The sequence below is a fragment of the Pempheris klunzingeri genome, chromosome 15 (assembly GCF_042242105.1).
Source record: "Pempheris klunzingeri isolate RE-2024b chromosome 15, fPemKlu1.hap1, whole genome shotgun sequence".
Lineage (NCBI taxonomy): Eukaryota > Metazoa > Chordata > Actinopteri > Acropomatiformes > Pempheridae > Pempheris > Pempheris klunzingeri.
Window position 1 is genome coordinate 13,259,868 of NC_092026.1, and position 27,332 is coordinate 13,287,199.

Sequence of the window (27,332 nt, forward strand, 5' to 3'; positions counted from 1 at the left end):
ATTTAGTCTTTGGTGCTGTGATTTTCTTCGAGGCATGTCATTTTTTTCTGTTTGATGTTTCCTCAAATGTGTGCATTCTCTCTATATTAATAGTTAAATGCTATGAATGAAGTGCCAAATGATGTGAAAATTGTGTATTATTAAAAATGGATGCATATCATCCTATATCATTACGTTTACAGTCATGGTTCAGGCCTAATCCCACACTAAAAGAGATTAATCAAAAGAGAAGTGACAGTTTCCTAAATCCTCACAAAAATCTTTGGACTTTACACGTCCAAATGATGAGCACAGGGGTGAGAATACTCTGTGACAAAAGATTGGATGGTGGTTTCTTTCTGTTACCCTCTCCGAAACCAAAGGCACATAAGAAGAAGTGTAAGAAGGCTAGCAGCCATTTTATACTACATTGTTTTGTCAGGTTACAGATTACATTAAAAACAAAACATGTAGTATTTAGCCTACTGTGTGCAATCGGGTTCTGGATGCTATATTAGAATGTAGGCTAGCTTTACTGCCTCTGTCATGTGCTGTCAGATTTGGGAAAGTTTACACTCCAACAACCCCAACAACAACCTTTGTGTTGTTTGTCCAGTTTGTAAAATCAGCAATTAAAGCTGGGTTATGCTAGAATGGAATATTTGATCTCAAATTTTTCATCATGCTGATAACAGCAGGAATAACTAGCTCCACGCTGCGGTACAAGAACACTTTGGTTCTTTTTTTTAGTTATCTTGGAAAGGTGCATATCTGCTTATATGAGAGAATGAAGAGCCAAACATTGTAAAAGCAACAACGGGTGACGTCATGGTGGCCATGTCCACATCAATGGTTTTAATAGAGAGGCAAAGTGCCTCCCCTTCCGGTGGGCCCCATGGGACCTTATTTCGGAAGAAATATGTAAATAATTATTTGATCCTGTTTGAATTGTGCCATGATTTACACATATGATGTTATTCAATTTAAAAGATGCTTTTGCAAGTCTAGAAAGTCACACTTTTGTTGTAAATTTAGTACCAGTACCAATTAGTTGAACCCGCTCAGTGAGCTGTAACTTCTCAATACATCACTTGCTAGCTAGCTAGCTAACTCTGCTATGCTTCACACATAAATGTAACATTATTGACTTGACTTTCAAGATTATCTTCTAATTTTACAAACATCATATGTGTAATTCATGGCACAATTCAAACAGGATCAAAAAGTCATTTGTGTCTTGCCGTTGACTACGGTACATATTCTGTCCGAAATACCATCCCATGTTTGTCCACCAGAATGGGAGGGACTTCGTCTCTCCATTGGTAATCATAATGATCACATCCATATAAACATACTGTACAGACATAAATTACATTTAGTGCAGTACATATTCGCTGCCACTCTTGATCTATAATTGGAGATCTAAGGGCCATGCTGCAGCCTTTAACTCCACAGACACAGACTCGTGCCAAAGTAAAGGTGGCAGTGCCAGCCAAGCCATATCTACTCTACGGTAGCATCAGGCAGAGGGCAGGGCGCCAGTCTCCTTCAGACAGATGATGTAAAGCAGCTGATTAGACAGGGCTCGGAGAAAACTGGATTGGAACACACGCTGCATTCAAATGAACCTGCTGTTAATGAAGATGTGATCGAGTAGCAAAGAAATCATCACAGTTTAAGGAATAATACATCAGAGTGAATGAAAAGCAGCTAAACGGCAAGGTGATTGGTGTTATCAGATACAATTTCATTGTTCCTCAGCAGCAGAAAGAGCCAATACAAGAGAATAGTTATAGGTGAAAAATTAGGGATTTTTGAACACCTGGGCTTAGTGCCAGCTGTTCATTGGAGGACTGACAGGAAATTAGTCACAATTAGATTAGTGACCTGCTCCACAGACAACAATTAACTGTAATAAAGTTGGTGTTTTGGAAGCAGGCACCATTTTTATCCTTTCTGATGCATGACTCTGTCTACTGAACCTCACCAGTGATGCTCAAAATGTCTCTGCAGATCAATTAGAATATCCTGATAAACCAGAAAACATACGTGCTTTACTTGTTCACAAGGGACAAAGTTACCAACAGGTTCTACTTTAATACTTTGCAAACTAAAATCAGCAGATGTGCTTTGAATGGTCACAGTAACACATAACACAGTCTGCTCTCCTGTAGAGTCATTGATGGGAGGAGTCAGTCTGGCATCCACGGCCTTACAACCGTGTGGGGGGTAAATCCTGAGTTTGCTTATTTTGTTCAATCTGAATCTTGGAGTCTTTATATGAGGGCAGAGCAACAGCTAACTCACGATCAACCTGTGCAAACACTGCACAGACAGATGAGACAGACAGGCTGGATAGTATTTGAAATATGACGCGTCAATAATAACAAGTAACAATTAGCCCTTTTTGTTAATTTATTGTGTTGTTAGACCTTTTCTTGCAGTTTTAACCAAGGTTGAAGATTCCTTGATCGTTTGATCATATTGTTTATCCTCAACTATTTCCACCTTGGTTTCTGATCAGAGTGATTCCTCAAATGTGATTCTACATTTGTCAGGGTTTTACTCACATGAACATTTGTAAGCACCTGCATATACATTTGCACAATCCTGCATGATGAAACTATTTTGCAGGACAGTGGATGGTGCCAGAGTCATGATGTTTCCTCACAGCTGGCAAGTAACTTCTGAGTTGTGGAGCTCATTGTTCTTAACAAAGCTGTCACTTCACCTTCAGCTGCTTCATGGCTGAAGGAATCAAGGATCTGCTCACTCTGGAGCTTCTGCGAAGTGCTGTGGAAACTTTTAACTCTTTTTGTATTTTCATTGCTACAAATGAGACACCCTTTAGATGACAGCAGCACACTTCATCTCCCTATGCAAATCCATCAGTATAACAATGTCTATCCGAGCTTGCAGACTCACACACACACTCCCTCTCACACACATCCACACCCTGTTGTCTGCCACCCACCGTTCCTCTAGACACGGGTCTAGAGTGTCAGTCAGTGTGGAGTTAACATTTTCAGATGGTTCATCTCACAAGTGCTGCTTCCACGTGGACTCTTTGATACCTCAATTTTATACTGACGCTAGATGATTGTGGGCTGTGTGAGGAAGATGCACATACTATGCAGGGTAAGCAAGAAGCTGCTGCTACAGTACTGTTACATTGCCTTCCTTTCTGCTCCTCCATCTCTCTTTGAAAACCTTTTTTATGCGTGTGTGTCTACTTGTCAATGTATGAACATCTGAATTTTTGTTTGTGTTCATTCATTTATGTGACTGGCATATAACCAGCTTGAATGACACTTTACCGTAAGATGTTTGACATCTTCGACTGTGACAAGTACAGTAGCAGTGATGTTGAACACTGCCAAGCTGACTTAATTATACTAACATTCTCCATCTAGCTGTCAATTCACTGGCTCCTTTATGGATCTCCCATTGATTTTAATGTAATGCTCAATTACTGTTAGCACCTTTAATCAGTCAATGAGGATTTAGTAGATTGAAAACATGGAGTTGGAGATAAAGGGGATGATTTTTTTTTCTCCCCCCCCAAGGATTACAGCATACAAGTCACAGTGGGAGAAGTATTTCCGTCAGTGTAAGTCGTTTATGCTTAGGTGGCATATTCCTCTCAATGGTTGCCATGGAAACATCTCCCCATTTGTTGAGGGAGTGTGCAGCAGGGATGGTATCTTTCGTGCCATAAGTGTTCTCTATCTGCTGCAATGGATAATTGTTACACATGCTAAGCTCGGGATGTTATTAGGTGGGGAAGAAGGAGGATCGATGGACTCGTTCTTTTTGGTCTTGATGATGTTTCATTCACCAAACTGATTGTTAAGATTGAGATAAGATTTAGAGGCATAGCTTTACAATGGAGACCATGGGGTAAGTACAACCAGCTGTCAGGTAACCAGCCAATATTGATTTGTTTGCTGTCTGAAAACTCGTGCCCTTGATTGTACAGCAGGGTTTAGCTTTGCCTTGTTTCTTCACCTCCACTTAATAGGAAACTAGGGAGGTGGCTGTGTGAGTGCAGGATGTTAACCTACGTTACGTTTGACAGAAGGACATATTATGCAAAATGCACTTTGCAAAATGTCTTTTCAACATTTTCAACATGTCCCCGGTCTATCTAGAGAACCTCAAACAATGAGTAAGACCACCCTCTCTCCTTTTCTCTTTCTCCATCTCAGTAAATTTGTGTGAAAATGCTACAGTTGGATTTGGTGCCTCTTGTGACGTCACATATAGGGATATGTTGAACATGTGACCTCGTTCAACAGGGTGATGGCCCTGCCCATTGAAAACCTGAATCCACCTTGCTGTCCACTATTGTTGTTATCCCACTAACACTAGCTCTGGTTGTGCTGTTGATGGCTGCAAAAACCCACACAAAAGTAAAACTATTTTACAGGGGACTACTTTCTTAACAATGGCCGTTAATGGTAAACACCCAATGATGGAGTGATACCCGCTGTCTGTGACCCGACCTCAGAATTAGAAGCTTATTTTTATTAGAAGAGTTTTTTGCTGTGTTTTATGTTGTTTTGCAGTTTAATTGGCCGGCCACTCTGTTGAACCTGGCGTTAGCACGTTGCTCGGCTAATGTGGTTCCCCTTCGGAGACGTCAACGCTGAGGTTGGTGGGCGGTGCCTGCTCAGGCTTGTGGGAGCTGACCAATCAGAGCAGGCTGAGGTTTTTCATGTGAGGGGCCTTGAAGAGACAGGAGCTAAAACTGAGCGTTTAGAAAGAGAGTTAAAAGAGCAGCATGTAGTATTCACACTATAAGAAAGATGTGATGTGTTTTTTGAACATCACAGCATGAAAACATATTCTAGTAGGACCCCCAAATATAAGTATGAACCTAAAAATAAGAGTAGTATGTCTCCTTTAAGCCTGTTTTTGTACAACTTAATCTTACCATTTGAACACACTTCCAGTCAAGTATAAATCTCACCTGTGTTTCCCAGTCATTTTTGGATCCTTCTTAAACACTTTGGACAGACTCAAAGTAAAACTTGTAAAATGAACTGAACGAGTATTCAAGAAATGTATATCATGATGGTTCCTCAAATGTGTCAAGGCTCCAAAAGCACGTGAACATGGCCTTCTGCTTCTCTTTGGTCTGAAGCTTCTGTAGGAAAGTTCTGTCACACTTTTGCACACCAAAATGTTCTCTCTTGTTTGCATGATACAAGTGACGCAAGGCTTTGAAATAATTGCCATTTAAACACATGCTGTATTTGGCTTATTTCATTAGACCAAATAGTCTGTCATCTTGCTAGGTTTGAGGCTCAAAGGGAATTCAGTAAAGTCTGTCTGTGTGAGGTTAGTTCAGCATGAAAAGATCTGCTTTCTTAGCTGCTCAAACAATAACGAGATTAAAATGTAAAATTGGATAAACTGCATGAAATGTCTCTGATGTGAACATCGGCTGGATCTGAGCATTTCTTTAAGACCAGTCCAGAGTTCAGTTTGTCCTCTGGGGAATTGCAGTGCTCCAGGCCAGCCAGCTGGCTCCTGGTGCCTCGATGCCTCTGATTATTTCAGTTTAGGGATGGAGTCCATCTCCCCAATCAGACGCTGCTTTCCTAATGTACTCCCCTGGCGCGTGCCGAAAGAGCTGTGTAAACGCTTTTGAGTAGGAAAGGAGTCACCTTCAGGTAGCACACGAGAGAATGTGGCTTTACTTGTTCACTCACCCCCCCATCATCCTTGTCCTCCACCTTCCTTTGCCCACCTTCTAAGCCACGTAATCACGTTAATGGGCTGGGATTGCTCTCCATCAGAGAGGGATGAGGGAAAGAGAAAAGGAGAGGAAGGAAGAGGGGATGAATGAAGAAGTGGGGTAGAGAGTTTGAATCAAAGGCTGAATTAGAAAATTAGTGGAGCCATATTAGGATTTTTTTTAAAGGACAGTGCATGATATAAGAAAAAATGCTGTTCTGTAAAACTGAGCAATAGGGTTGCAACTAATGATTACTTTTGATATCATATATGCCATCCTTTTGATTGATCATTTTGTCTGTAAAATGTCAGAAAATAGTGAAATTCTAATCGAGTACAAACTGAGTGCATCAAATTTTTATTTGATTTTAATTCAAACCAGCAGTCCAAAACTCTGCTTTTATATAGTATCAGATCCTCACATTTCAAAAGCTGCAATGCTGGAATGCTGAATGTTTGGTATTTTTACTTGAAAATGATCAATTATCTTGATTGACCAATCGATTAATTGATTTAGTTCTAAATCACAAATATGCATGTTTCAGCCAAATACTTGGATAAAATGATAATGTTCTAATGTTGTCATAAAAACATTGATATAAGAAGTTATCATAATTTTTCTTGTAACGGTAAAATTGCTTTTGCTTTTAAAACTCACCCTATTGTAAAATACAATCTAGACTTGTGGTGCCACATTTAAGTAATAATTAATCATTGATGTGGTTACACTATAGGGTAAATATTCAAATTAATACCAAGGCAGAATAAAAAGCCAGTCAATAATTCATATGATTCAGTAATTTTTGCAGCTCTTCTTCCTTCTCCCAGACAGTAGAAATCTCTAAGTCACCTGCAGTAGTGAGCTCAACATTGTTTAATAATTCAGCGGGGGCGTTTCGTACTATTGGCTGGGTGACATTGGCTCGCAGGAGAGGCGGGTGCTGTGCGAACAGATGTCTACACCAGCCATGGGTAAACAAAAACCCATGCCTGGGCATAATTCTGCCCAGGGGAGATTTACTTCCTCCTCCTCCCTTATTCCCTCCTCATCATGTTGAATTCTCTGTCTTGACATAATCCCTCTGCATCCTTCTGCATCTGTACAACTTATTCTCTCTGCTAATTACCAACACTATCCCACCTTGGTAATATGTACATCATGTCCTGATCCTTTAGTCACATGATGAGAGGCCTTATTTGTCTACAAGGTTGTTTTAATTTTTCAGTTTTTCAATTCATTTAATTTTGTAATACATTTAATTTGTAATGGAGCTGTGAGTATTTTGATTTTTCTGTCTAATGCACTTATGATATTGGTCACCAGCACTGCATCTCTTTTGCTTGCTATTTTCTCTCACCGTGGCCCCTTTCTGCTTGCTTGTGTTATGCTTGATGCTTGTTAGCTATTTTGGACAGTTCTCTCTAAGATATCTTTGAACTCCTACCGAGATGAGTTTTGACACTGAGGGTATTTTTCCTTTTAGAGACACATCCAGTCCATTAACATTGGTGCTAGAAAACACTTGCAAGAAGAAACGTGATAAAAGGCCCTCTAGTGTCCAATTCCAGTGGGGAAAACGTGATGCAGGGCTCTCTAGGGTGCCTTTCCAGTGGAGAAACCATTATCAAGAGCTCTCTAGGGGGCTCTTCCGGTAGAAAAATGTAATAAATTGCCCTCCAGAGACCCCCGCCAGTAGAGAAAGCGTGATGAAGTGCCCTCTAGGGTGCCCCTTCAGTGGAGAAAATGTGATGCAGTGCCATGTAGACTGTCCTAAAGACTAAAAAGTTGAGTAAGACATGTTTTACCATGAAGACTGTCACTGCATGCAGCTGGTGCCCTTTTTGTTTTTTTTGCCACAGCCCCTCAGACAGCCTGAGACAGCCACTGCTCACTAGACTCAGGCAGCGCAGTGTTCACTCATTTGGAATAACATACAGGGTAGGAGCAAGTCATGGATTAAAGGGCAGAAGGGAAATTGTTCATTAAACACATTTTGAACTGACATTCAGATTCACCCACTGTATTCTTATAACTCTGTTTAATCAACATAAAATAGGAAAATTCCAACTTCTGTACAGTTCACTGTGCCAGAGATGTCTTGGAGGAAACATAATTTCTGCCTGGGTTACATGACAGCTTTTGCTCCAGTCTAGGAAGTGTAACATCCTTACTATGCAGAAATCATAGAAAAAAGGTTGACTGGACAGTTCATGACCTGGGTTGACCAGGCTACTAAAACACTTGGGTAATGAAATACTCCAATGTTTATGAAATATACTGATTTGCCATTTTTGAGATGAGATGAGATGAACAAATTCTCATCTTTACATTTCTGTTTGAGTGCTGTATTCTTTGTTGTTGTTGTTGTTGTGAACATGTATTTGCTAATGTAAATTAGATGTAAACATAATTTTCAGGAGACAGAGTTGAAGAGGCTCAGCTACAGACGAGTGCAGTCAGCTCTGTCATGCCTCACTAACATTACCTGTTGTCCTCTGATGTCTCTCTATTGCCGAAGAGTCTAAAAGTGCTTTTGTTCTGCATTGTGAACCTAAATGGTGCAAAACTAAAGAGATCATTTCCAGTACTCAGTATATAGTTAATATGCCTATGGACATATTAGGAGGTCACATTGAGGTCATATAGCCTATAGCCTATCGAGCTGAATCGACACCTCTTGAATAAAATCAGCAAAAATGTAGCATTAAGATTCCCAAATTTTAGGGCAGGTGGTTTACTCCCCCACACTTCTTCTCCACATGTCAGTGTCCTTAAGAAAAACACACACACAATGTGTAGAAATAATAATAATAATAATTGTGAAAAACTCCAAGTAGTTTTGGACAAAAGCGTCCGCCAAATTAATGTAATGTAATGTAACATATGTATTGTTTAATATGAAGCTGGGAAACATTGGTTACACATGAGTGTGAACTTCTGTACATGACATATGGTGTAAAATATTGGGCCCTTACCAAAGCTTCATGTCATTACACAGAATATGTCACCATGTGTGAAAAATGAAAACAATGTGAGATTAGATTTGAGAATACTGACTTTGACAAAGTGGAACTCACCAAGGACTCAGGATTACTGTGCTTGTTAAAATACATCAGACTGAGCAGCCTGCCTACAAAAAGAAAGCTGATTTGTGACTTTAGGACGCAAGTGTGTATCTTGAGTGCCAGACTGATGTAGAAGGCTGTGTCACCTCCTGGCGATGACACAGAGGGCATTAATTACCATGTCTTTGAGGGGACAATCTAATCTCTGGGACGCATGGCACATAAACCTGAGCATCCCAGGAGGGATCTGCAGCAACACTTCCTGACAATTAAAGGGAGGAGGGTTCTGGGAAAAGGAACAGTAAATGAGAGGGCATGTCTTGGAGATGTTATTAGGTCAAAAGCTTGACAGTGAAGTGTTCAATCAGGTCGAATTATCAGGTGGGATTCTCAGAAAGTTTGAGGAATTGATTAATTGAAACAGAGACATACACAAACATTGAAACGCATTGCAGCATTAAGGAATAGTGTAGGATGCTATCTGCGTGCATTATGGGGCATCAGCTTGTGACATTTTGTGTTATATCTTTCAAGCATTTCTTTTGTACTTCTTTGTATACTCTCTTTCTCTGTCATTCTTTTCTTACTTTTTTTTAAATCAAAAGTCAATTTTCCACATCCTCAACAAAAGATATTGCTGAATGTGTGTATAATACAGTGCAATGCACAACAATCAAATCAGTGCAGAGAATTGATTAAACTGTCATTACTCTGTCTCTCCTGCAGGGAGAGCGTCAGGACTCAGATGCCTTTGAGGAAAGAAACGCTCAGGTGCAGCTGGAGAAGGCCAAGGTACTTTCGCACTGTTGCATCACGGTATCACCCGACCCGACCCACCACAGCCCTCACAGACTCATTTTTCAGAGAGGCTGCTCTCAAGGACATGATTACATCACAGACAGGAAACACAGACATTAGGACATCGGATTAGTGGAGCAATATTCTGCTATTAAAATGAGTCACTGCAGTCTTCTTCCTTGTCATCCCTTTTTGTGCTCAATGCCTATATGAAGGATATAATGAAGGATCTTGATTATTGCTGATTCAGTTCAAATTAATTCAGATCATTTCTCCAGCCAACTGCTTTGTTGCCATATAGAAATATGATGTATTTTCACTGAAAGAGTCTAATGCAACAAGAATTCAAGACAATTAAAATGTTTTTGCTTTTGCAACGATGACACTATATCATTATATATGCTATATATATATGAAGGATTTTATTTAATTTAATGTTTCTATTACGTGTTCAAGTACATTTTTTATTATATTACACATTTGTTCAGATACAATTCAAAGTTATAAAAGTAGACTTCTTAAGTGTTATTTTGATTACATTACAATACTGACAGAAACAAAAGTGTGAGTGTGATGCATCGGACATATTTCAGTTTCTGATCAATTATACTAATGTTTCAAAAGCCTACAGTACAGGCTATGTTGAGTTCCACTTATATGATCTGTTTTCCTAATATTTGGAGAATAATTTACATAAATCAACAAACTGAATTAGAATTTAGCACCAAGTGTGTCCAGAATTTAGCTGCCAAAGATGCAAAGTTTTCCAGTTGGGCATTAATGGGTTAAATCCTTGACTACACGGCCTGATGATGAAGAAAAAAATCTTCACCACTTTGACAACAGATGGGCAGCACTTAGGAATAAAAGAAAAGATAGCCAACAGCACAAGCTAATTAAGGAATCCATTTGGGAATCTGACCACACATATGCAGCATTTAGAAACGAAAAGCACAGCAAATGCAGAAAACACAAGCAAATAGAGAAAAGCCTGTCGTCATGGGGGAGGTGGGGGAGACCCTGTATAATTTAAATGTGGGAATAACTGAGCACATTTTCAGACAGTGGCTCCTGGAAGACATTCATGGTGGTCACATGAAAAGGGACAGAAATAGTTTTGTCAAGAATTTCAAAAAAAGCCAGAGAGAGAAGCTGTAGTTCCTTTCTCATCTCCACACAGCTGTCCAACCGCAGTGTGAAGTGTGTGTGAATGTGGGATCGTTAATATTGACACTGTGCTCTCCAAGCCACCATATGTCACACTGATATGTCATGTGAAATACAAAACGTACAGTGTATTTGAGAATGTATCTGTGGAGTGTATTTTACAAGGAAAAAAGTCCCAATTCTTCCTAAATTTATTTGAAATTTGAAACCAAGTCAAGTTGAACTATTGCGGCCACTTAAATTCAACTGACATACTTACAGAGGATGGTACCCACTGTTTTTTCCCCTGTGGGCTTTATGACCATGAAGGTCATGACACAAATATAATAAGCATAATATCAAATCGTCACAGCTGGTGTCAAACTCTTCCTCTCTCTTTGCTTTTTAAGCAGTGCCTGCTGATACACGTCCCATTGAATATTGAATTAAATCCTCCCCCCACAGATTTAATGTGCTCCCACTGGTGTTCTGTAATTAAAGCAGCAAAGACACTCAGCCTGTCCCCTGCTGACCAGCCTCTACCTCAGACTCATCTTTACAAAGTGGAGTAATTAGCAGCTTGATCTGCATGCCGCTGACATTTGACACTGATAGGATTACAACTGCAACGGGCATTCAATCAGAGGGAAGCATACAGTGGCTGCAGTGCAGCACAGAGGAAGCTGCAATAGGCCTTAATCACAGCGGACATTTTGATTTGTCATAGAGGGAAACAAACTGGTGTCACTAATAACATTAATGATGGCTGCGTTCCTGTGAACTGAAAGTGATGCAGCAAAAGTAAAAGATAGAAGAGGTGAATGGTATTTTCAATTTTATAGACGGAACACTTTTAAAAACAGCAAACATTAAAGTATTTTGTACCAGAAAGCATAATGTAAAACAATGTTTGTTATTTTAACATCTGTTCAAGGGATGTCAGAGTTAGCACTCTATTGTTCAGCAGGTAAACAGGCTAAACATAATTTCACTGCACAATTTCACTTCAGGGCACAATTTTGTGCAAAGATGCAAAGTTGCCCTTTTTTTCCATGATACAAGCTGGGTTCCATATATCTGCAATATCTGTTGCTATCATTTCCAAATATATCCCACTTAAACAGTTTTGCATTATATATTAATCTCCAATAAATAAGTAAGATCAAATGCCACCTTGTAGAGGTGTTTTTGCTCATTGTGACAGTAAGGAAAGGCACAATGCCATTTAAAAAAAAAAAGTAGCACATGTACTCATATGCACTTATAGAGGACCCATATAGAAAACATGCTACACATGTCCAGGGGGTTATTCCATCAATGCAGCCAAGCTGCACTTACTCGAAAAATCCAAGGTTGGATTAAGGCTGGCTTTCACTTAAGACTCGAGCCATCAAATCAACATCACATTCAAATATAGCAAAAAAAAAGTTTTTTTTCTTATCCCCCATTATGGTTCCAAATGTAATAGAATTGGAGCTGAAGGTGAGTTTAACTAGTTAATACTGAAATGTCTTTTGGGAGTCTGTTTCCGCCTATCAGACATTCTTCGACACTCTTAGCCTGTTAAGGAGCTGTTAAGGAGCAGTTAGCTAGTTCTGCTGTATAAATTACCATGATTACTGAACAGGAAATCATGTAAGCCACATTGATGAAACTGAACTCTCACTGAAGTTATTGAAACTCAAAATAAACCAGGCTTTTCCTATATTCCTTGAATTTTAAGTGTGTTGATTCATCATAAAAATAAAACCAGAATTATTTTGTGGGTGTAAATGTTTATGTAAACTGAAAAGTAGGGATTAAAGATGATTGTGATGTTAGTAATAAGGTTTTGTTTATGAACACCTGTGTCCCCAGTACAAGCCTGTGGCATTCGCAGTACGTTGCAACTTCTCTTACACGCCAGCAGACGACGACAACGTTCCCGTCCCGGGTCAGGCCGTCACCTTTGAGGCCAGGGACTTCCTCCATGTCAAAGAGGTTTGAAAGAAACACACTCCCGTTACTGAGTCACACAGAGGTGGAGGCAGTTATTACAAGGACTTAGCTGATAACGTTTGACACACAAGTTTGACAATTTGGATTGATAGGATACAGAGGACAGTAGATAGCAATGGCATAAAAGTTAACACAGGTGCTGAATAGAGTTATTAATATATTAGTAAAGAGAAAAGATAAATGTAAGCCAGGCCTTGAATTTATCCCTATTTTCTTCTCTTTTTAATGACCAGAAATTTAACAATGAGTGGTGGATTGGACGGCCGGTGAAGGAGGATGGTGTGGTGGGCTTCATCCCCAGTCCAGTCAATCTGGAAACCATTCTCATCAGAAGAGAAGTCCAGGCGAGGAAAGCTGCCAAGGCCTTAGCCAAGTACGTTCAGCATGTCTCTCTTTTCCACCAGTTTCAATACGACAGGGTTGCAAACTAGCACACAAGCCCATGTTGTAGTGTGCTGCTTTATCTTGTAATCCTAATAATCTTTATTGGTCCAGCACACATACAAACAAAACATCACTACAAAGTGAAATACACAGGATTATATGACATTTTAGGCATTCAGCTGATGCTCTTTGAAAACATCCAGAGATTAGTCAAACTACATTCTGACCAGAGGTTTTATCAGCGTGAAAGGGTCACACCAGGAATTGTTTTGTAGATAAAAGCAAGCAAGCGTGGCTGGATTAAACCACGAGGGTGCACTGTGGTAAAAATGAGCTGACGGCCCCAAACTGAGACCCCTTTCTCCCTCTCTCTGTGCATTAGTGCGCAGAAGTATCCAACAAATGCAATGAATACTTCAATCTGGTCCTTGGTTGGAAAAAAACCCAGATTTGGGCAAGTTACTTGAGACCTGTAGTCAATTACTCATGAGTACTGAAAAGTAATCAAATCAAATCAAAAGTAATTACATTACAAACTGGTAATGTAAATAAATTACCTATTTCTCTGCTGCAAAAGTAATAAGTTACATTACCTGTAGGAACCTTTAAAAAACTCCAAATTCATTGACATTTATGATTGTACATGTTTTATGATATGACAACTTCCACATACTCACAATAAACTGCTGATTATCTTTTTCCAAAGATTCTTTAAAAGATTTTTATATAAAATTGATATAAGAAATTACATGAATGTAAGAATGTTTTCCTTTTGTTCAGTCAGTAGGTTGTTTTTAATCTAATCAGCAGGCAAGAAGATCCAGTACAGGCTGAGAGATTTTGAGTTGACCCACTTAGGCTGAAACACATCTAGAGGATCTCATGAATTTGGCTTTGGTGGCGACTGTGTGAACTGAATTACTTGCAGGGATTTACCCTCTAAGCTTTACATAGCTGAGTCTTATACAAGTAGATATAAAGTCTGTATGTGCTAATTATTTTATGGCATTGACACACACTTTACTGTTGTATTTTCGACATGGCTGAAACTGTGAAATTTAGATTGCAAAGAAGGCCCAGTCTGTCTCTGTCTTTGACAGGAAAGATCTGAGTTAATTTAGGACTTTTCTCTCATTTCAGCAAAGCAGCATCTCAAGTAGCCCAAGATATGAACTCAAAGAAATACACTCCTCCATCACAAGGTCAGTGTGTGTGCTAAAATGAGCAAAAAGCTTTTTTTGTTGTCCATTTTTTGACGATTGGTGAGTTAACATTAGATACCTCTCTTATTCTTCTGTATGAACAGCCAATCAGCAGGTGAAAAAGAAACCGGTAAGTGAGCCAACGTTGGCTCTTCTGTTGGCATCTCTTTCAAAACATTGTTTATAAAGACAGTCCTCGTGACAAACACATACACTTACTTTCCGTATCAGTCAATGGACAAATTTTAATAGACAGTTTTTTGTAATACAAAGAACTCTATAAAACAACACGCCAAGAAAAACAACTCAGATTTCATGCACTCAGTGTTTGCACTGCCAGCAACATTGGTAGGAAGGACCCAGACCAAGGCACAGGATGATCTTCAGAAATCTTAACATGGAAAAAAAACTCACAATAAAACAGGCAGGCAAACAGGAGCAAATACAATTCCAGATACAGGCACAAAACTCACGGGAACCGAAACCAACTATGAACTATGAGACATACTGACAAGGTACAGAAGATCTGGGCTGGTACAAGCAGTGACTGAGGAAAGGAGGGAAAACAGATGAGAGAAGCTAGGAGCAGGTGAGGACAGTTACAGAGAGAGGCAGAAAAACACACAACAGCAGGAAGTAAAGTGACAGAAACGAGAGACTACAAATTAAAACAGGAAACGATGAATGAATTAATAACAAGACTACAAAGTAACATAACTAAGGACATGAGAACCAAACTAAATACAGCTAAATAGAAAATGTGTTCTTCATTTATGCTTTATATTTATTAAGTGCGCACATATATTGATAAGTTTATCAGCAAAATATCAGAAAATATTGAAAACTGCCCATTATATCTGACCAAAAATCCAGAATTAAAAGATATTTTGTTTACTGTCATATCGAACCAACAGCTGTTGTCAACTTTGCTTTAAAATTGACTGGAATTATTAATCAATGGTCAAAAGAGACGTAAAAGCTGATTACTTCTGCGCTGATTGACTAATCAATGATCAAAAAATCATTGCAAGTCTAATATTCATGCAAGGACTGTAATTTCTATGGCTGGTCATAACTCCTATTTATCAAACAGAATCACATTTTCTCAGCTGATAAACTTCTTCTGTCAGTCTATGTAAGGACTGAAGTGAGGCTTTTAGATATAAAGTCAATGCACTTTTAGTGAAACTGATATGTTGCTTGCAGTGTAAATATCACAGACATTTGCCAATTCTCCAGATAAAACTTCATCTCATATAGTCAATTAAACTTGTGTTTCTTTGTGGCTGTAGGGGGAGCAGGTGGCTATGTACGATGTAGTGCCTACAATGCGTCCTGTGGTTCTAATGGGACCGTCACTGAAGGGCTTAGAGGTGAGTCCACCTCACACATGCTTTAATCTGAACTTTTAATATGTTTGACTTGTAGATACTATAAAGCTGAGAAACCTAATCTAGCATTTCAAATAATGAGTGGTATTTTGTGTTGATATTGTATAGAAGGGAATTTTATTCAAAATCTGTTTCCTGTGGTATTCCAGGTTACAGATATGATGCAAAAAGCACTATTTGACTTTTTAAAACATCGATTTCAAGGCAGGTAAGTTCTGATTTAATTCTTACGTGTTACACCTTTTATGTGGAAATACAACAATGAAAATCATGACTATGCAACCATCCCTGCTTCTCTGTCTCCTCCCCAGAATCACTATTACACGGGTCACAGCAGACATCTCTCTGGCTAAGCGGTCCATCCTCAACAACCCCGGCAAAAAGGCCTTAATTGACCGGTCGAACACCCGTTCCAATTTAGGTACACGGCTTTATCATCCCAGCCTGAGGCCGGTAGTCGTGGCAAATTATCTTTGGCGCCACTTTATCTGCTTGGAGAGCAAGAGGACAATTCAGATCAGCTACAATAAAATGGTTCTTGTATCAGTAATAGAAAAGTACACTAAACTGACATCTGAAATAACTTCTCGTAATTGTCTTAGCTTTCTAGAACTCATCGTGCTGTCCCTTGTGGCAAACCTCACCCACTTGCAGCCCTAATTAGGTTAGAACAAGCAACTGATACTATCTGACCCAGGTGTGAAACTAATGTGACAGACATTCAGTTTCTCGCAATAGTTTTCATTCACAATATTTTTCATGTTTATATATATATATTCATTGGGATTATAATGTCTGACCACTGTATGCACCACAATGAAAACAAATTTAACAAGAATAGTTTGGTATTTTTGGGAGATTTGCTTATTTGCCCTCTTGCAGATTGGTACCACTCCTGTTTCTATGCAAAATATGAAGCTACTGTCTGCAATCAGTTAGTGTAGATTAGCATAAAGACCAAAAACACAGGAAAACAACTAATCTGGCTCTGTCAAAGGTAAAAAGAAAAGCTGACTAATGAACCTGTTAATGTCAGAGAGGTTGGTATCCAGCTTTAGAGGGAAACTACTCAAACATAGACACGGGAAGACCTGTTGAAAGTTTAATAGAAAAAAAAAACTTACAATCAAAATAAAGCAGACAGATACATGCGAAAATCCAGGGGAAGCTAACTACAAGGCCAGACACGAACTGCACACTGAAGACAAACAGACAACAAACAAAGGATGAGGGCTGGTATAAGAGAAGAAGGCGACGTGAAGACGGGTGAGGTAAACAAGGAGCAGATGCAGACAATCACAGGAAGGAAAACACACAAATACAGGAAGTAAGACTAGACTACTACAAAATAAAACAGGAAGCCCATTGGCTGCTGGCTTTATATTTAGCATACAGGTATGACGGTGGTGTCAATTTTTTTTTATCTAAACCTGGCAAGACAGCAAATGTGTTGAAATAATCCTTTAAGCATTAGATAGGACAAAGCCATCTGAAGCATAAATAAGTTGCTGGATTGTGTCAGTAAAGTATATATAGTAAAAGCAAATTGCTGGATATTTACTGGGCATTTGCAGTCTCTGCCCCAGTGACATTGTGCAGTAGCCTAGCCCAGAATTCCCGCTTAATTACAAAAACAAAGGATGGGTATCAACCAAAAGCAGGATAAGATTTACTTGGTTTTCTCTACTCTTGTCTTTCTCATTGCTCTCTCATCCCAGATGCTGCTGGTATGTATGACTGAAAGCATTGGTAGTCAATGTCTGTTTGAATGCTCCACCTTCCTCCCTTTCATCCTCTCATCACCTCATGTCAACAGCCACTTGCTCAATGTGTATATACACGCAGGCGCTGGCACAAGCGGATGTTCTCTGTCATTTATTTCTTTTAATGAGCTACCAGATGTGTAAGATGTAATATACTGTTATGGGAGAATATCTCTGAGTACTATAACTTCTTAAAGGACTGAAACACCCGCAGCCACCGCCTCCTCCGTGCCTTGCTTTCCTTAATGGATTAGCTACCCATCAAAATAAAAATACATTGAGTAGGCAGTGTTTCGTCATAGATTTACAGTTTTTAATCTGTTGAAGCGCTTTGTGAGCTATTCTTCATTTTGTCGTGTGAGTCGCTCGCAAGTCTGTACTTTTTACTTGTGTTCTCTTCCACATTGGAAATAATTATATGACTTTGGTGTTTGCTTTTTGTGTTGAATTGAGAGGTGTGTCTAATAGTTAGGAAAAGCCTTAGAACAACTAGTAAATGGATGTTATGGTTAGATTCTTTTGTCTAAGGGTGAACTTTCAGTTTCAACATGTGACCTTTATGGTTTGGATGGTATACCCTTCAAAATAAAATACTCCACATTGTGCCCTCATTTCTGCATCTTGACTAAGTAGAATAGAGAAAAACTACAATAACTGGTCATTGACAGGGAAATAGCCACTGAACGCTTCTGAATTACCTGATACATATGTTTCCAAAGCAGTGAAATATGCACAACTGAAGATGTTACATGTCAAACTCATGGTTTCACTCTCTGCTTATGCAGCCCAGATTCAGGGGGAAGTGGAGCGCATCTTTGAGCTTGCCCGCAGCCTGCAGCTGGTAGTCTTAGATGCGGACACAATCAACCACCCTCTCCAAGTGTCCAAGACCTCGCTTGCTCCAATCCTCGTCTATGTCAAGATCTCCTCACCGAAAGTGAGCTTCACCAAAGACCTGCATCTTCTTTTGGACTGATCGCTCCTCAGTTGCCTCAATATTTGGTCCCATACTGAAGAAACACAGCCACTATAACCTTTTCTCTTTCTTTCTCTGCCTCTGTTTTCCCCTCTCTTCACTCTCTTATGTAGGTGTTGACAAGACTGATCAAGACTAGAGGGAAGTCACAGACCAAACATCTTAATGTTCAGCTGGTGGCAGCAGACAAGCTTGCCCAATGCCCGCCAGTGAGTGCCATCTAGTGTCCACTGTCTGAAATTGTTGCAGTGTTTGTTACTGTTCAATAGTACCACATTTTATCTTGAGTTGATGGATTGTTCTCATGTCATGAAATAATGTTACATGTTTCAGTTGGTGCACAGAATTAGGAAATTGGTTTTGTTTCTGTAGTTGAAGTTGGTAATAACTAAACAGAAATGGGAAGAAAACAGCAATGAGTTTGGTGCATATAATAATGCAATAATAATGGCCCTGAACCCCCTGGATTATATTCTAGGAACTGGGGTGTCTTGGGGTGAATAGTCAACCATTCATAAACTTATGTGTGATGATTTTTTTTAGGCTGAATCCAGTATTTCTAAGACTTTGAATTTTACTGTTGTCAATAATTATAGTGGGGAGGGCAGCATTGAAACAGCATTAAACCTTCAAGTTGGGAAATCGAATTTACAGAAAATAATGGAATGAATAAAATATCCAAAAGAATTTTAGAGAGATTTTTCTTTGGTGTCCATTCAGTATTGTTAGATCCTGCTTTTGTGCACATTATAAATATCAGATCCTACACTTCAGTTACAGGCTAGTCCTTTGTTTGTTTCATACTGTTGGTCTTTTACTTCTTTTACTTTCTTGTTTTAGTTCTTTTAATTCTTGTTCTTATTCTCGTCTTGTCCCTATTCTCATTTTCCTGTAGGAAATGTTTGACGTCATCTTAGATGAGAACCAGCTAACTGATGCCTGTGAGCACATTGCTGATTATCTGGAGTCTTACTGGAGGGCCACTCATCCACCAGAGATGGAGCCTGCCAACGCACTGGTGGCCCAGCTGGCAGAGAATACACTGCCCACCAGCCCGTCAGCAATACAGGTACGCGAAACACAGGCACATACGTGGGCAAACAAATACTATCATAAACAATTAAGTTATTTCATACTTTCATCTGATCTCATCCCACTCATCTCATCTGTGCAGAAAGTCTGCTGAATGTGGACAGGCTGTTGAGGAGAGTAAATTATTAGCTCAGCAGGAATGTTGATTTTTCACAGGCATAGGAGCTTCACAGTGTGCTGCATCCGTTTCCATTTATTCATCTAACATTTTCATTTCATTTCTCCTCATCCCACTCCACTGGAAAGTTGAAGAAATGAAATAGGTCTGCGTCTGGTGAGTGAGATACCTTCAAATCCTGCCGTAGCAGTTTTCACCATTCCACCGCAGTAATAGAGATGAGTTACATTGGCGCCCTCTTTAGATGCTAGCCAGAAATTAGGTGTATGCACCTTCTAAAAGAACAGATGAAAATAGATGGGTTTTCTGTTAACAAACAATCCAGGAGACAGGAAATTCAATGTCACAATGTCATGATAGCTTACATGTGGATTTATGTTTAGTATTTAGAAATAAAGCAATTCACTGAAAACCAGTAGGATTATTTTTAGAGGTAAATGTATATTCTGTCCTCATCCATGTGTTTCTAAAACTTTTTTACTACATTCTTCATGTTGATAGAAATCTGGTTCAGTCTGAGCTAGCTAACGTGACACTTGGAATTTCAGTCGGAAATGACACCAAGTAGCGGTAATAACACATAATGATATATACCACAATAACATATACACAAAAAGTATCTTGTAGGTACAGAGAAATTAACTACACACAGTTGCCAGTTTATTGGCTGTTGACTCAACTGTATAATCATTGTGGGGGGTGTGGTCTATGGTGCTGAAAATAGATGTTTTATTATTTAAACGACCTTCATTGGTGAACATGGGGAGGAGAAAATAACAGTATGCAATACAGTTTAACAACACCACAAACTGCACCCATACAGTTGAATCAACACCTCTCCACAACACTTTAAACAAAAACTGAACATTATAACCCTCTTGAAGGTACGATTTATTGCAGGACTGTTGTGTGAGACTGCATTAGTTTTAGTCTGGTGTACCTAATAAACTGGCAACTGAGTGTAAGTGTCCCAGAATGGGTAGCACAGGTTGAAATCAAAGAAGCCTCCCTCGCAATAGCAGTCATAGTCTGTTGTTTGCCATCAAAATATACCAGATGTCAGATGTCCTATGCTAGTGCAAAAACTCGCTAGGTCATTTGATGTTCCTGCAGTCTGTGTAGCTAAAACTCATAAGAAAATGTGTCAGTACAAGTACAAGTGTTATTTATCAGCCTCTTCATGTAGTATAGGTGTCGACAGATTAAAACTAGAGAAAGGCCTTTAGTCACACAAAATCTTTAAACACAGGTCAAACTGATCACTAAAACACTGATCACAGAGCCTGACCATTGCAAAAAAAAAAAAATCCCCCATTAAGATCCACAGCTCTGACCAGATCACAAGACTTAGCTAAGTAGCTAATTCTGCACAAGCTGAAAGTAAAGTTTCCATCTGAGGACACTGAACATCCATTACCTCACTCATAAATTCTCACGTATTCTACTTTGTTGTCTGTCCTCAGTTTGCATGCATATCTCACAATAACATTGCTTTTACACCATGAATGATTACTAAAATGTATAAGAATATGAATATTAATATGAATTTTAGCATCATAGCTGCCACATTAGCTTTTATTATTTTCTTTTGTCTGCTGATCAGTATAACTTGAGTTAATGTTTGTGTGTCTAAATTAATGTATCATTTGTTTCTACATTTAATACACAAGATGAATTTTCAAGTAATCTAAAGCAAACAATCAAAATTTTAGATTACTAAATCAGTTACATAATATTGAAAATAAAGTGTAGTTGCAGCAGCTGTAGAGCAGATGCAGATAAGACTGAGGTAGCAAGTGTGACTGTTTCCATGTGAGTAACTGCACTGAGTGGCCAAAGGTCCCATGATAAAACTGAGTATTATCATCCAAAAATGTTCAAAATGCCTCTGGTGTGATTGCAAGCGTAGACACTTGATGGCCAGCTGCCTCTCCATTAGCAGCTGTGTGTGTGTGTATGTTTGAGCTTGTGCAAATGGACAAATGGAAGCTTTCTACATATATGTGTGTCCTTCACGTGCATTTATGTGACATTACGCTGCATTTTCTTGTCCCAGGATGGGCAGAAAAACAAGAAGTCAGCTGCCCCTAAGAGGAAGGGTTCCCGGGAGAACCATCTCGACCCAGAGCCTGCTTCAGCCCCAGCACACGAGCAGAGGGCTGAGGAGGGCCAAAGGGAGGAGGAGGAGCGGCTCCTGAGGACTGAAACAAAGAGGCCCCAGCACACCCACCACCATCACCATCACAACCACCACCGCCGGATGGAGCATCACAGCCACACCCAGCACAACCAAACATCCGGTGGCGTCGAAGTACAGTCGAGCAGGGATTACAGCCAGAGGCTTCCCCGCAGGCACCCGCCTGAGGAGAGGGACGAGGAGGTGGAGGATGTGGTGGAGGAAGAAGAGGTGGAGGAGACTCGCCGGGGCCATAACCACCACCATCATAACAGCAACCACCACCACCATCACCACCACCACCACCAACATCACCGTGGTAACAGCCAGCCGCACGCTGGAGAAGACTATGAGCAGGAGCACAATGAACGCAACCGGCAGCACAGGCACCACCAGCACGTTCCACAACGGACACACCACATGGATCACTATCCTGCACACAATCATCACAACTACCACGGCAGAGACAGAGACAGAGACAGAGACAGAGACAGAGACAGAGACAGAGACAGAGATAGAGAAAGGTACAAGGACAGGGAAAGGGACAGAGATCGGGATCGAGGCAGAGATAGAGACAGAGACAGAGAGGCAAGACAATGGCACAGGGATTCCTATATACACTAGTGACTATTGTTTCTTCTGTGGGTTGGTGCATGGTTTTATGCTGCTCAAGTTACAATGCACTAGAGGAAGAGGCAGAGTGAGTCATCTCTGTAGACAATGTTTCTCCTGATACTCATTGCCATTTTTTATTTTTACCCTCTGTCACTCACGCACACAAACTTTGTCCTTCTGTCTTGTTTATTTCTTCTTTTTTTTCACTAAAATTAGTGTTATCACTTGGTTTTTGTCCGTCTTATTTTTCACCTAATTCATATGGCTCTAACTGTGTGGATTTTTGCACAAACATAAGTCAAAATAAATGCATCAGTGTGTTCATGCAGCATCTGTTTTAAATGTATTAATTTTGCATTGGCCAAGACTGGTCATGGTTGCAGTAATTTTATTCTGTCTATTATCTCAAGATCACAAGTTAATTTTCTTTTTATTTCAGGATGAAATGTTTGTTTTATTGTGACAAGAGGAAAACTACACTGCGCATCTGGTTTATTAGGTACACCTAATACACTTATATAACACCAGTAACACCAGTCTAATACAACAGACCCACAATAAATCGTACTTTCATGAATGGTATAATGTTCAGGTTTTATTGAGTTTTTAGAGAGGCCTTGATTCAACTTTATGGGTTTTGACAGCATTTGAACTGCATTGCATTATACTGACAGGTGTTTATGTATGTATATGCAGGTTATCATGAGAGGACATCTGTGTCATCCCGACATAATGAAGTCCTGTGATCTTGAGATAACAGAATAAAATTAATGAAACAATCAGTCCGTTCTCGTCTCTGTAAAAAAAAAAGCATTGTTTGATTTTTGTTTCTACAGAGTTACACAAAAGGATGCTTTATCTAATTAAGTTGTCACAACAGATATCAGTATCACATCGGACTCCTTCCTCCTGTGTTTAAGTCAGTGTATCCTCAAAAGTCAACAGTTTATTTCAAACACTGGTAATGAAAGTCAAACTATTTTTCTATATGATTCTAAAGGGAAGTCGTACTTTGCTTCCTACTTTTCTAAATGGTGTTCAAGCATATCTATTGACTTGCATTTGTTCTGTCTGGAAGCATGAAAAATCTTTTGGTGACACTGACCTGTGCTGTATGCTGGATACTCTATGCATCTTCTTGTGATACAATATATTGCTTGAATACAATCTCTATGCATTTGTACATACTTCATAATTGCCTTGTTAGGTAAATGTAAGGAGAACCAGAGAGCCTGTTGCACTGTTTGGTAGAACTTGACCTACTGTGTATGATTGCTTTGAGTTGACAAGACTGAATTGACTCTGTTCCTTTCAAAATTATTTCTTTTGGTTATTTTCGTTTTGTACAGCATTCAGAAGTTGATTTTGACAAACTGAAAATCATTAAAATATAAAATGAAGAATGCATTAAGTGAGATTTTATTTGAAGATGTCAGCACCTCCCTCACTTATTACTTATGACCAAAAGTTCAACTACTTTTTGTCCAGCAAAAGCGTATTTCCCAAAATGCCGACTTTTTTTCTGAGGGTCCTTGGTTGTTGTCAGAGTTAAACAATGTGCTGAAATTCACTGTAAAGCCCCATAAAGCTGAGTTTATTAACTCAAGCTATGTTCATTATTAAGTTTACCACAATGAGCGACCCTCTATATATTATTATTTAATACATTGTTTGCAGAGGTGGAAATTAACTGCATTTACTGTAGTTCAGTGGTTAGGATGAACTTCTAATGGAGTATTTCCTTTTTCTGCTACTTCTACTTGTATTCCACTACATTTTAGAGGCAAAATGTAATTTTTACTTCACTACATCGATCTGATAATATAAGTTACTTTACAGATTAAGGTAAAACTTTATTGATGAAACAGCGCCCCAGGACGTAAATGCTGGTAAATGTGCGGACGAAGACGGTACTGCACCCTTAACGAAGTCACTGATAGCATCTCAGGTGAGACTGGCATCTTGATTAAAAGTATCAAAAGTATTAACAACAAACGATTAAACACGGCGAAAATGTCTCTGAAAAAGATACTCTTGAGTAAATTATGGAGACAGTCGTTCTTAGGCTTTACAATACTCATTAGAAGGTTAACAACTCATTTAATGCTAAACGAAACAAGCTAGCGTTTACGTTAGTTAGCTTGTTTGCCTTGTTGCTAATGCTAATAGAGTCGGTGTTTTGGCTCTCTAGCAGCCACAGCGAGGGGAGAAAACTCAGAAAAGGCCTTCTGTCAACAACTGCATCGACCAACACGGCAACAAGTGCCCCGAGACGATATGTGGATACTTCATCTGCAATGACAGAAGGAAAAACAGCCCTCAAGTAATGTAAGTCAGTTACTCCTGTCCATCTGTGAGTCTGTAGCACTGTGGCTATGGATGACATTTAAGACTGTCCGAATTAATTCAGTTCAATTTTTTTTCAATTTTGATTAATTGTTTCAATTCAGTTGGCTTAACTGGCATGAAAGTTTTCAAAACAATGTTGACAAGGCACCAGAAAATATATAAAAAATAAAGCTGTAGTAGTATTGTAGTATGTGTGTGTGTATAATATGATATTTGTATGCCTCCAAGTCATTCACTGTCCCTCAGGTTGTTACAAGATCTGCCCTGTCTCCTGCTATTATTTTAAAGTATTTTAAATGTGTAGAGCTCTTTTGGCTCTTTGAAAATTGAGAATGCAGAGGTGAATTTGTTTTAGTAAATGCACCTTGTTTTGTTGAGTGTTCTACATTTTAGGAAGATGTGGATCTGTGTCTCGACCTCACCTGTCCGACAGTGACCACATATTCTGTCTTTGCTTGGTTGCCGTGATTTCTATTCTTTATGTTGTCTTTCTTCAGGGTTCAGTTTACTGTCACTGAGCACTAGGCTCTGTCTCCGCTTTCTATCTCTGACAGCAGAGAGATATTCTGCTAACTCATAATCTCTGTTTAACACTCTCTGTTTTTGTCTCTCAGTGTTTTTATTGATGTTATGGAGGCCATATTTTGTGCGCTGCAGCCTGGGTTTTAACCACTATTCACTGTTGATGGGGCAGAGCCTACAGGACACTTGAATACTCTGGGAATTTCTCTATTTTATTGAAAGATTTGGCTGTTCGGTCACCTTTGGATGTGTGTGATCTGTGACAACAAAATGGAGGATAAGCTCAGAGTAGTGGACAAGGTTATGGCTTGCAGTGGTTTTCCTGGAAATACACTGTGTTCCAAATTATTACGCATATGCTGTTTTTGTTCGTTTTTCCTACATAGTCAATACAAATGACGGTCGGTACGATTTTTTAAATCCACAACAATTATATTATAATCAGGATTTTATTAAACAAAACAGATGATTTAGATGATGACAACAGTGTTTTTTTTTAATAACTCAAAAAAAACAGTGTTCCAAATTATTATGACATACATGATATACAACAGAGTTTCAAAGCATTCAATAGGTTATAAAGATCTGAAAACAGAAATCTGTTGTATTTTCTGCATTAGGAGAATTTTTTTTTTTCTCAAAGTAAATGCTGTTTCAATCAAAAACATATTTACAGGTCAAGTTACATGTTAACATAGGAGCCCTTCTTGAATATCACCATCACAACTCTCCCATCCATTGAACTTGTGAGTCCATGTATAGTTTCTACCTGGATTTATTTTGCGTATGCCAGAATTGCCTCCCAGAGCTGCTGTTTTAAGGCATACTGCCGCCCACCCTCATAGATAGGGTTCTCAATAGGGTTGAGGTCAGGGGATGATGGTAGCCACACCATGACTTTCTCTCCATTTATGCCCATAGCAGCCAAGGACTCAATTGTATTTTTTGCAGCACGGGATGGTGCATTGTCTTGCATGAAAATGATTTTACCCTGGAAGGCACGGTTCTTCTTTTTATACCATGGCAGGAAATGATCCGTTAGGAACTCCACATATTTTGCAGAGATCATTTTGACACCTTCAGGCACCCTGAAGGGGCCTACCAGCTCGCTCCCCATTATTCCAGCCCAAAACATCACTCCACCACCTCCTTGCTGACCAACCACCAGCCACCATGTCCCAACAGCCTTGTTGGAATATGGTGGCCATCACCAGCCACCCAGAACTCCATCCATCTGGACCATCCAGTGTAGCCAGTGTTTTAAACAGACAAGAGAAACAACACAAGTGAAACATTTCATTGAAAAACAAAAAGCTGGGGACACACTACAAGAATTTTTTGCCAGATTTTACCCACGATTCCCAGTTGGGCAAAGTCTGCACCAGTCTGCACTAGTTGGGGACAGTCGGCATGGCTAGTTGGCACAAAAATCTGTTGGTGTGTGAGGGGTGAAGATGCGAATCTGCAAGTGTGTGAGGGGGACAGACCCGAGCCGACCTCAGTCGCAGTCAATCAAACATGTTTACATTTTTTTTGCCAAATCTGTATGCAATCGGGCAGTGTGAACTGATTACCGACCCAACTGCAAACACGTGTTGCTAACAGCCTATGAAAAAGAGAGGGTGGGACACAGGAAATAGCGTCACAAGACAACGGAATACTGTTATTGGCAGTTTGCGAACAACAAATTGATGCATCACTGCCACCAACTAGTATGTTTGTTTACCCTTTAAGCTGTCGCCCTCGTGCAGAGAGTTTGCGCGAGAGTTTGATGCGTTCAGTTGGCTTTAGTTGGTTTGACAAATCATGTAGTCTGTGATCCCTCATCGGGTGCAGTTTTTAAGCGTGTGATCCCCAGTCTTTCAGTTGTCATACAAAAATCTGCTGAAACCGTTCTGTTAGTGTGTACTCCTAGTCTTTTCGAAATCTGTAAAGACTGTGAAAGTTGTGTAATGTGTCCCCAGCTTTAGTTGGAGGTGTTCCTCAATAAGAATCTTTAGATATGCTTCACGGTT

The 27,332-nt window shown here is 39.5% G+C and overlaps 1 protein-coding gene across 1 annotated transcript; it reads left to right on the forward strand.

The window, feature by feature from the left end:
• Positions 1 to 4,599: 4,599 nt before the first annotated feature.
• cacnb2b (calcium channel, voltage-dependent, beta 2b) lies at positions 4,600 to 25,421 on the forward strand. The gene is made up of 15 exons (XM_070844911.1): positions 4,600 to 4,698; positions 9,514 to 9,579; positions 12,589 to 12,711; positions 12,963 to 13,102; positions 14,254 to 14,315; positions 14,420 to 14,445; positions 15,608 to 15,688; positions 15,856 to 15,914; positions 16,018 to 16,127; positions 18,255 to 18,406; positions 18,559 to 18,654; positions 19,341 to 19,514; positions 21,712 to 22,419; positions 24,751 to 24,774; positions 25,410 to 25,421. The coding sequence occupies exons 1-15, from the start codon at positions 4,600 to 4,602 to the stop codon at positions 25,419 to 25,421; spliced, it is 1,932 nt and encodes a 643-aa protein (XP_070701012.1).
• Positions 25,422 to 27,332: the final 1,911 nt, after the last annotated feature.

What these genes read in the sequence shown, in the direction of transcription:
- cacnb2b (XM_070844911.1), top strand. Translation starts at nt 4,600, where the DNA reads ATGTGGTTCCCCTTCGGAGACGTCAACGCTGAGGTTGGTGGGCGGTGC. An exon ending in GCTGCCAAGGCCTTAGCCAA is followed by an intron (nt 13,103 to 14,253) that starts GTACGTTCAGCA and finishes CTCTCATTTCAG; the next exon opens with CAAAGCAGCATCTCAAGTAG. An exon ending in AGCAGGTGAAAAAGAAACCG is followed by an intron (nt 14,446 to 15,607) that starts GTAAGTGAGCCA and finishes TTGTGGCTGTAG; the next exon opens with GGGGAGCAGGTGGCTATGTA.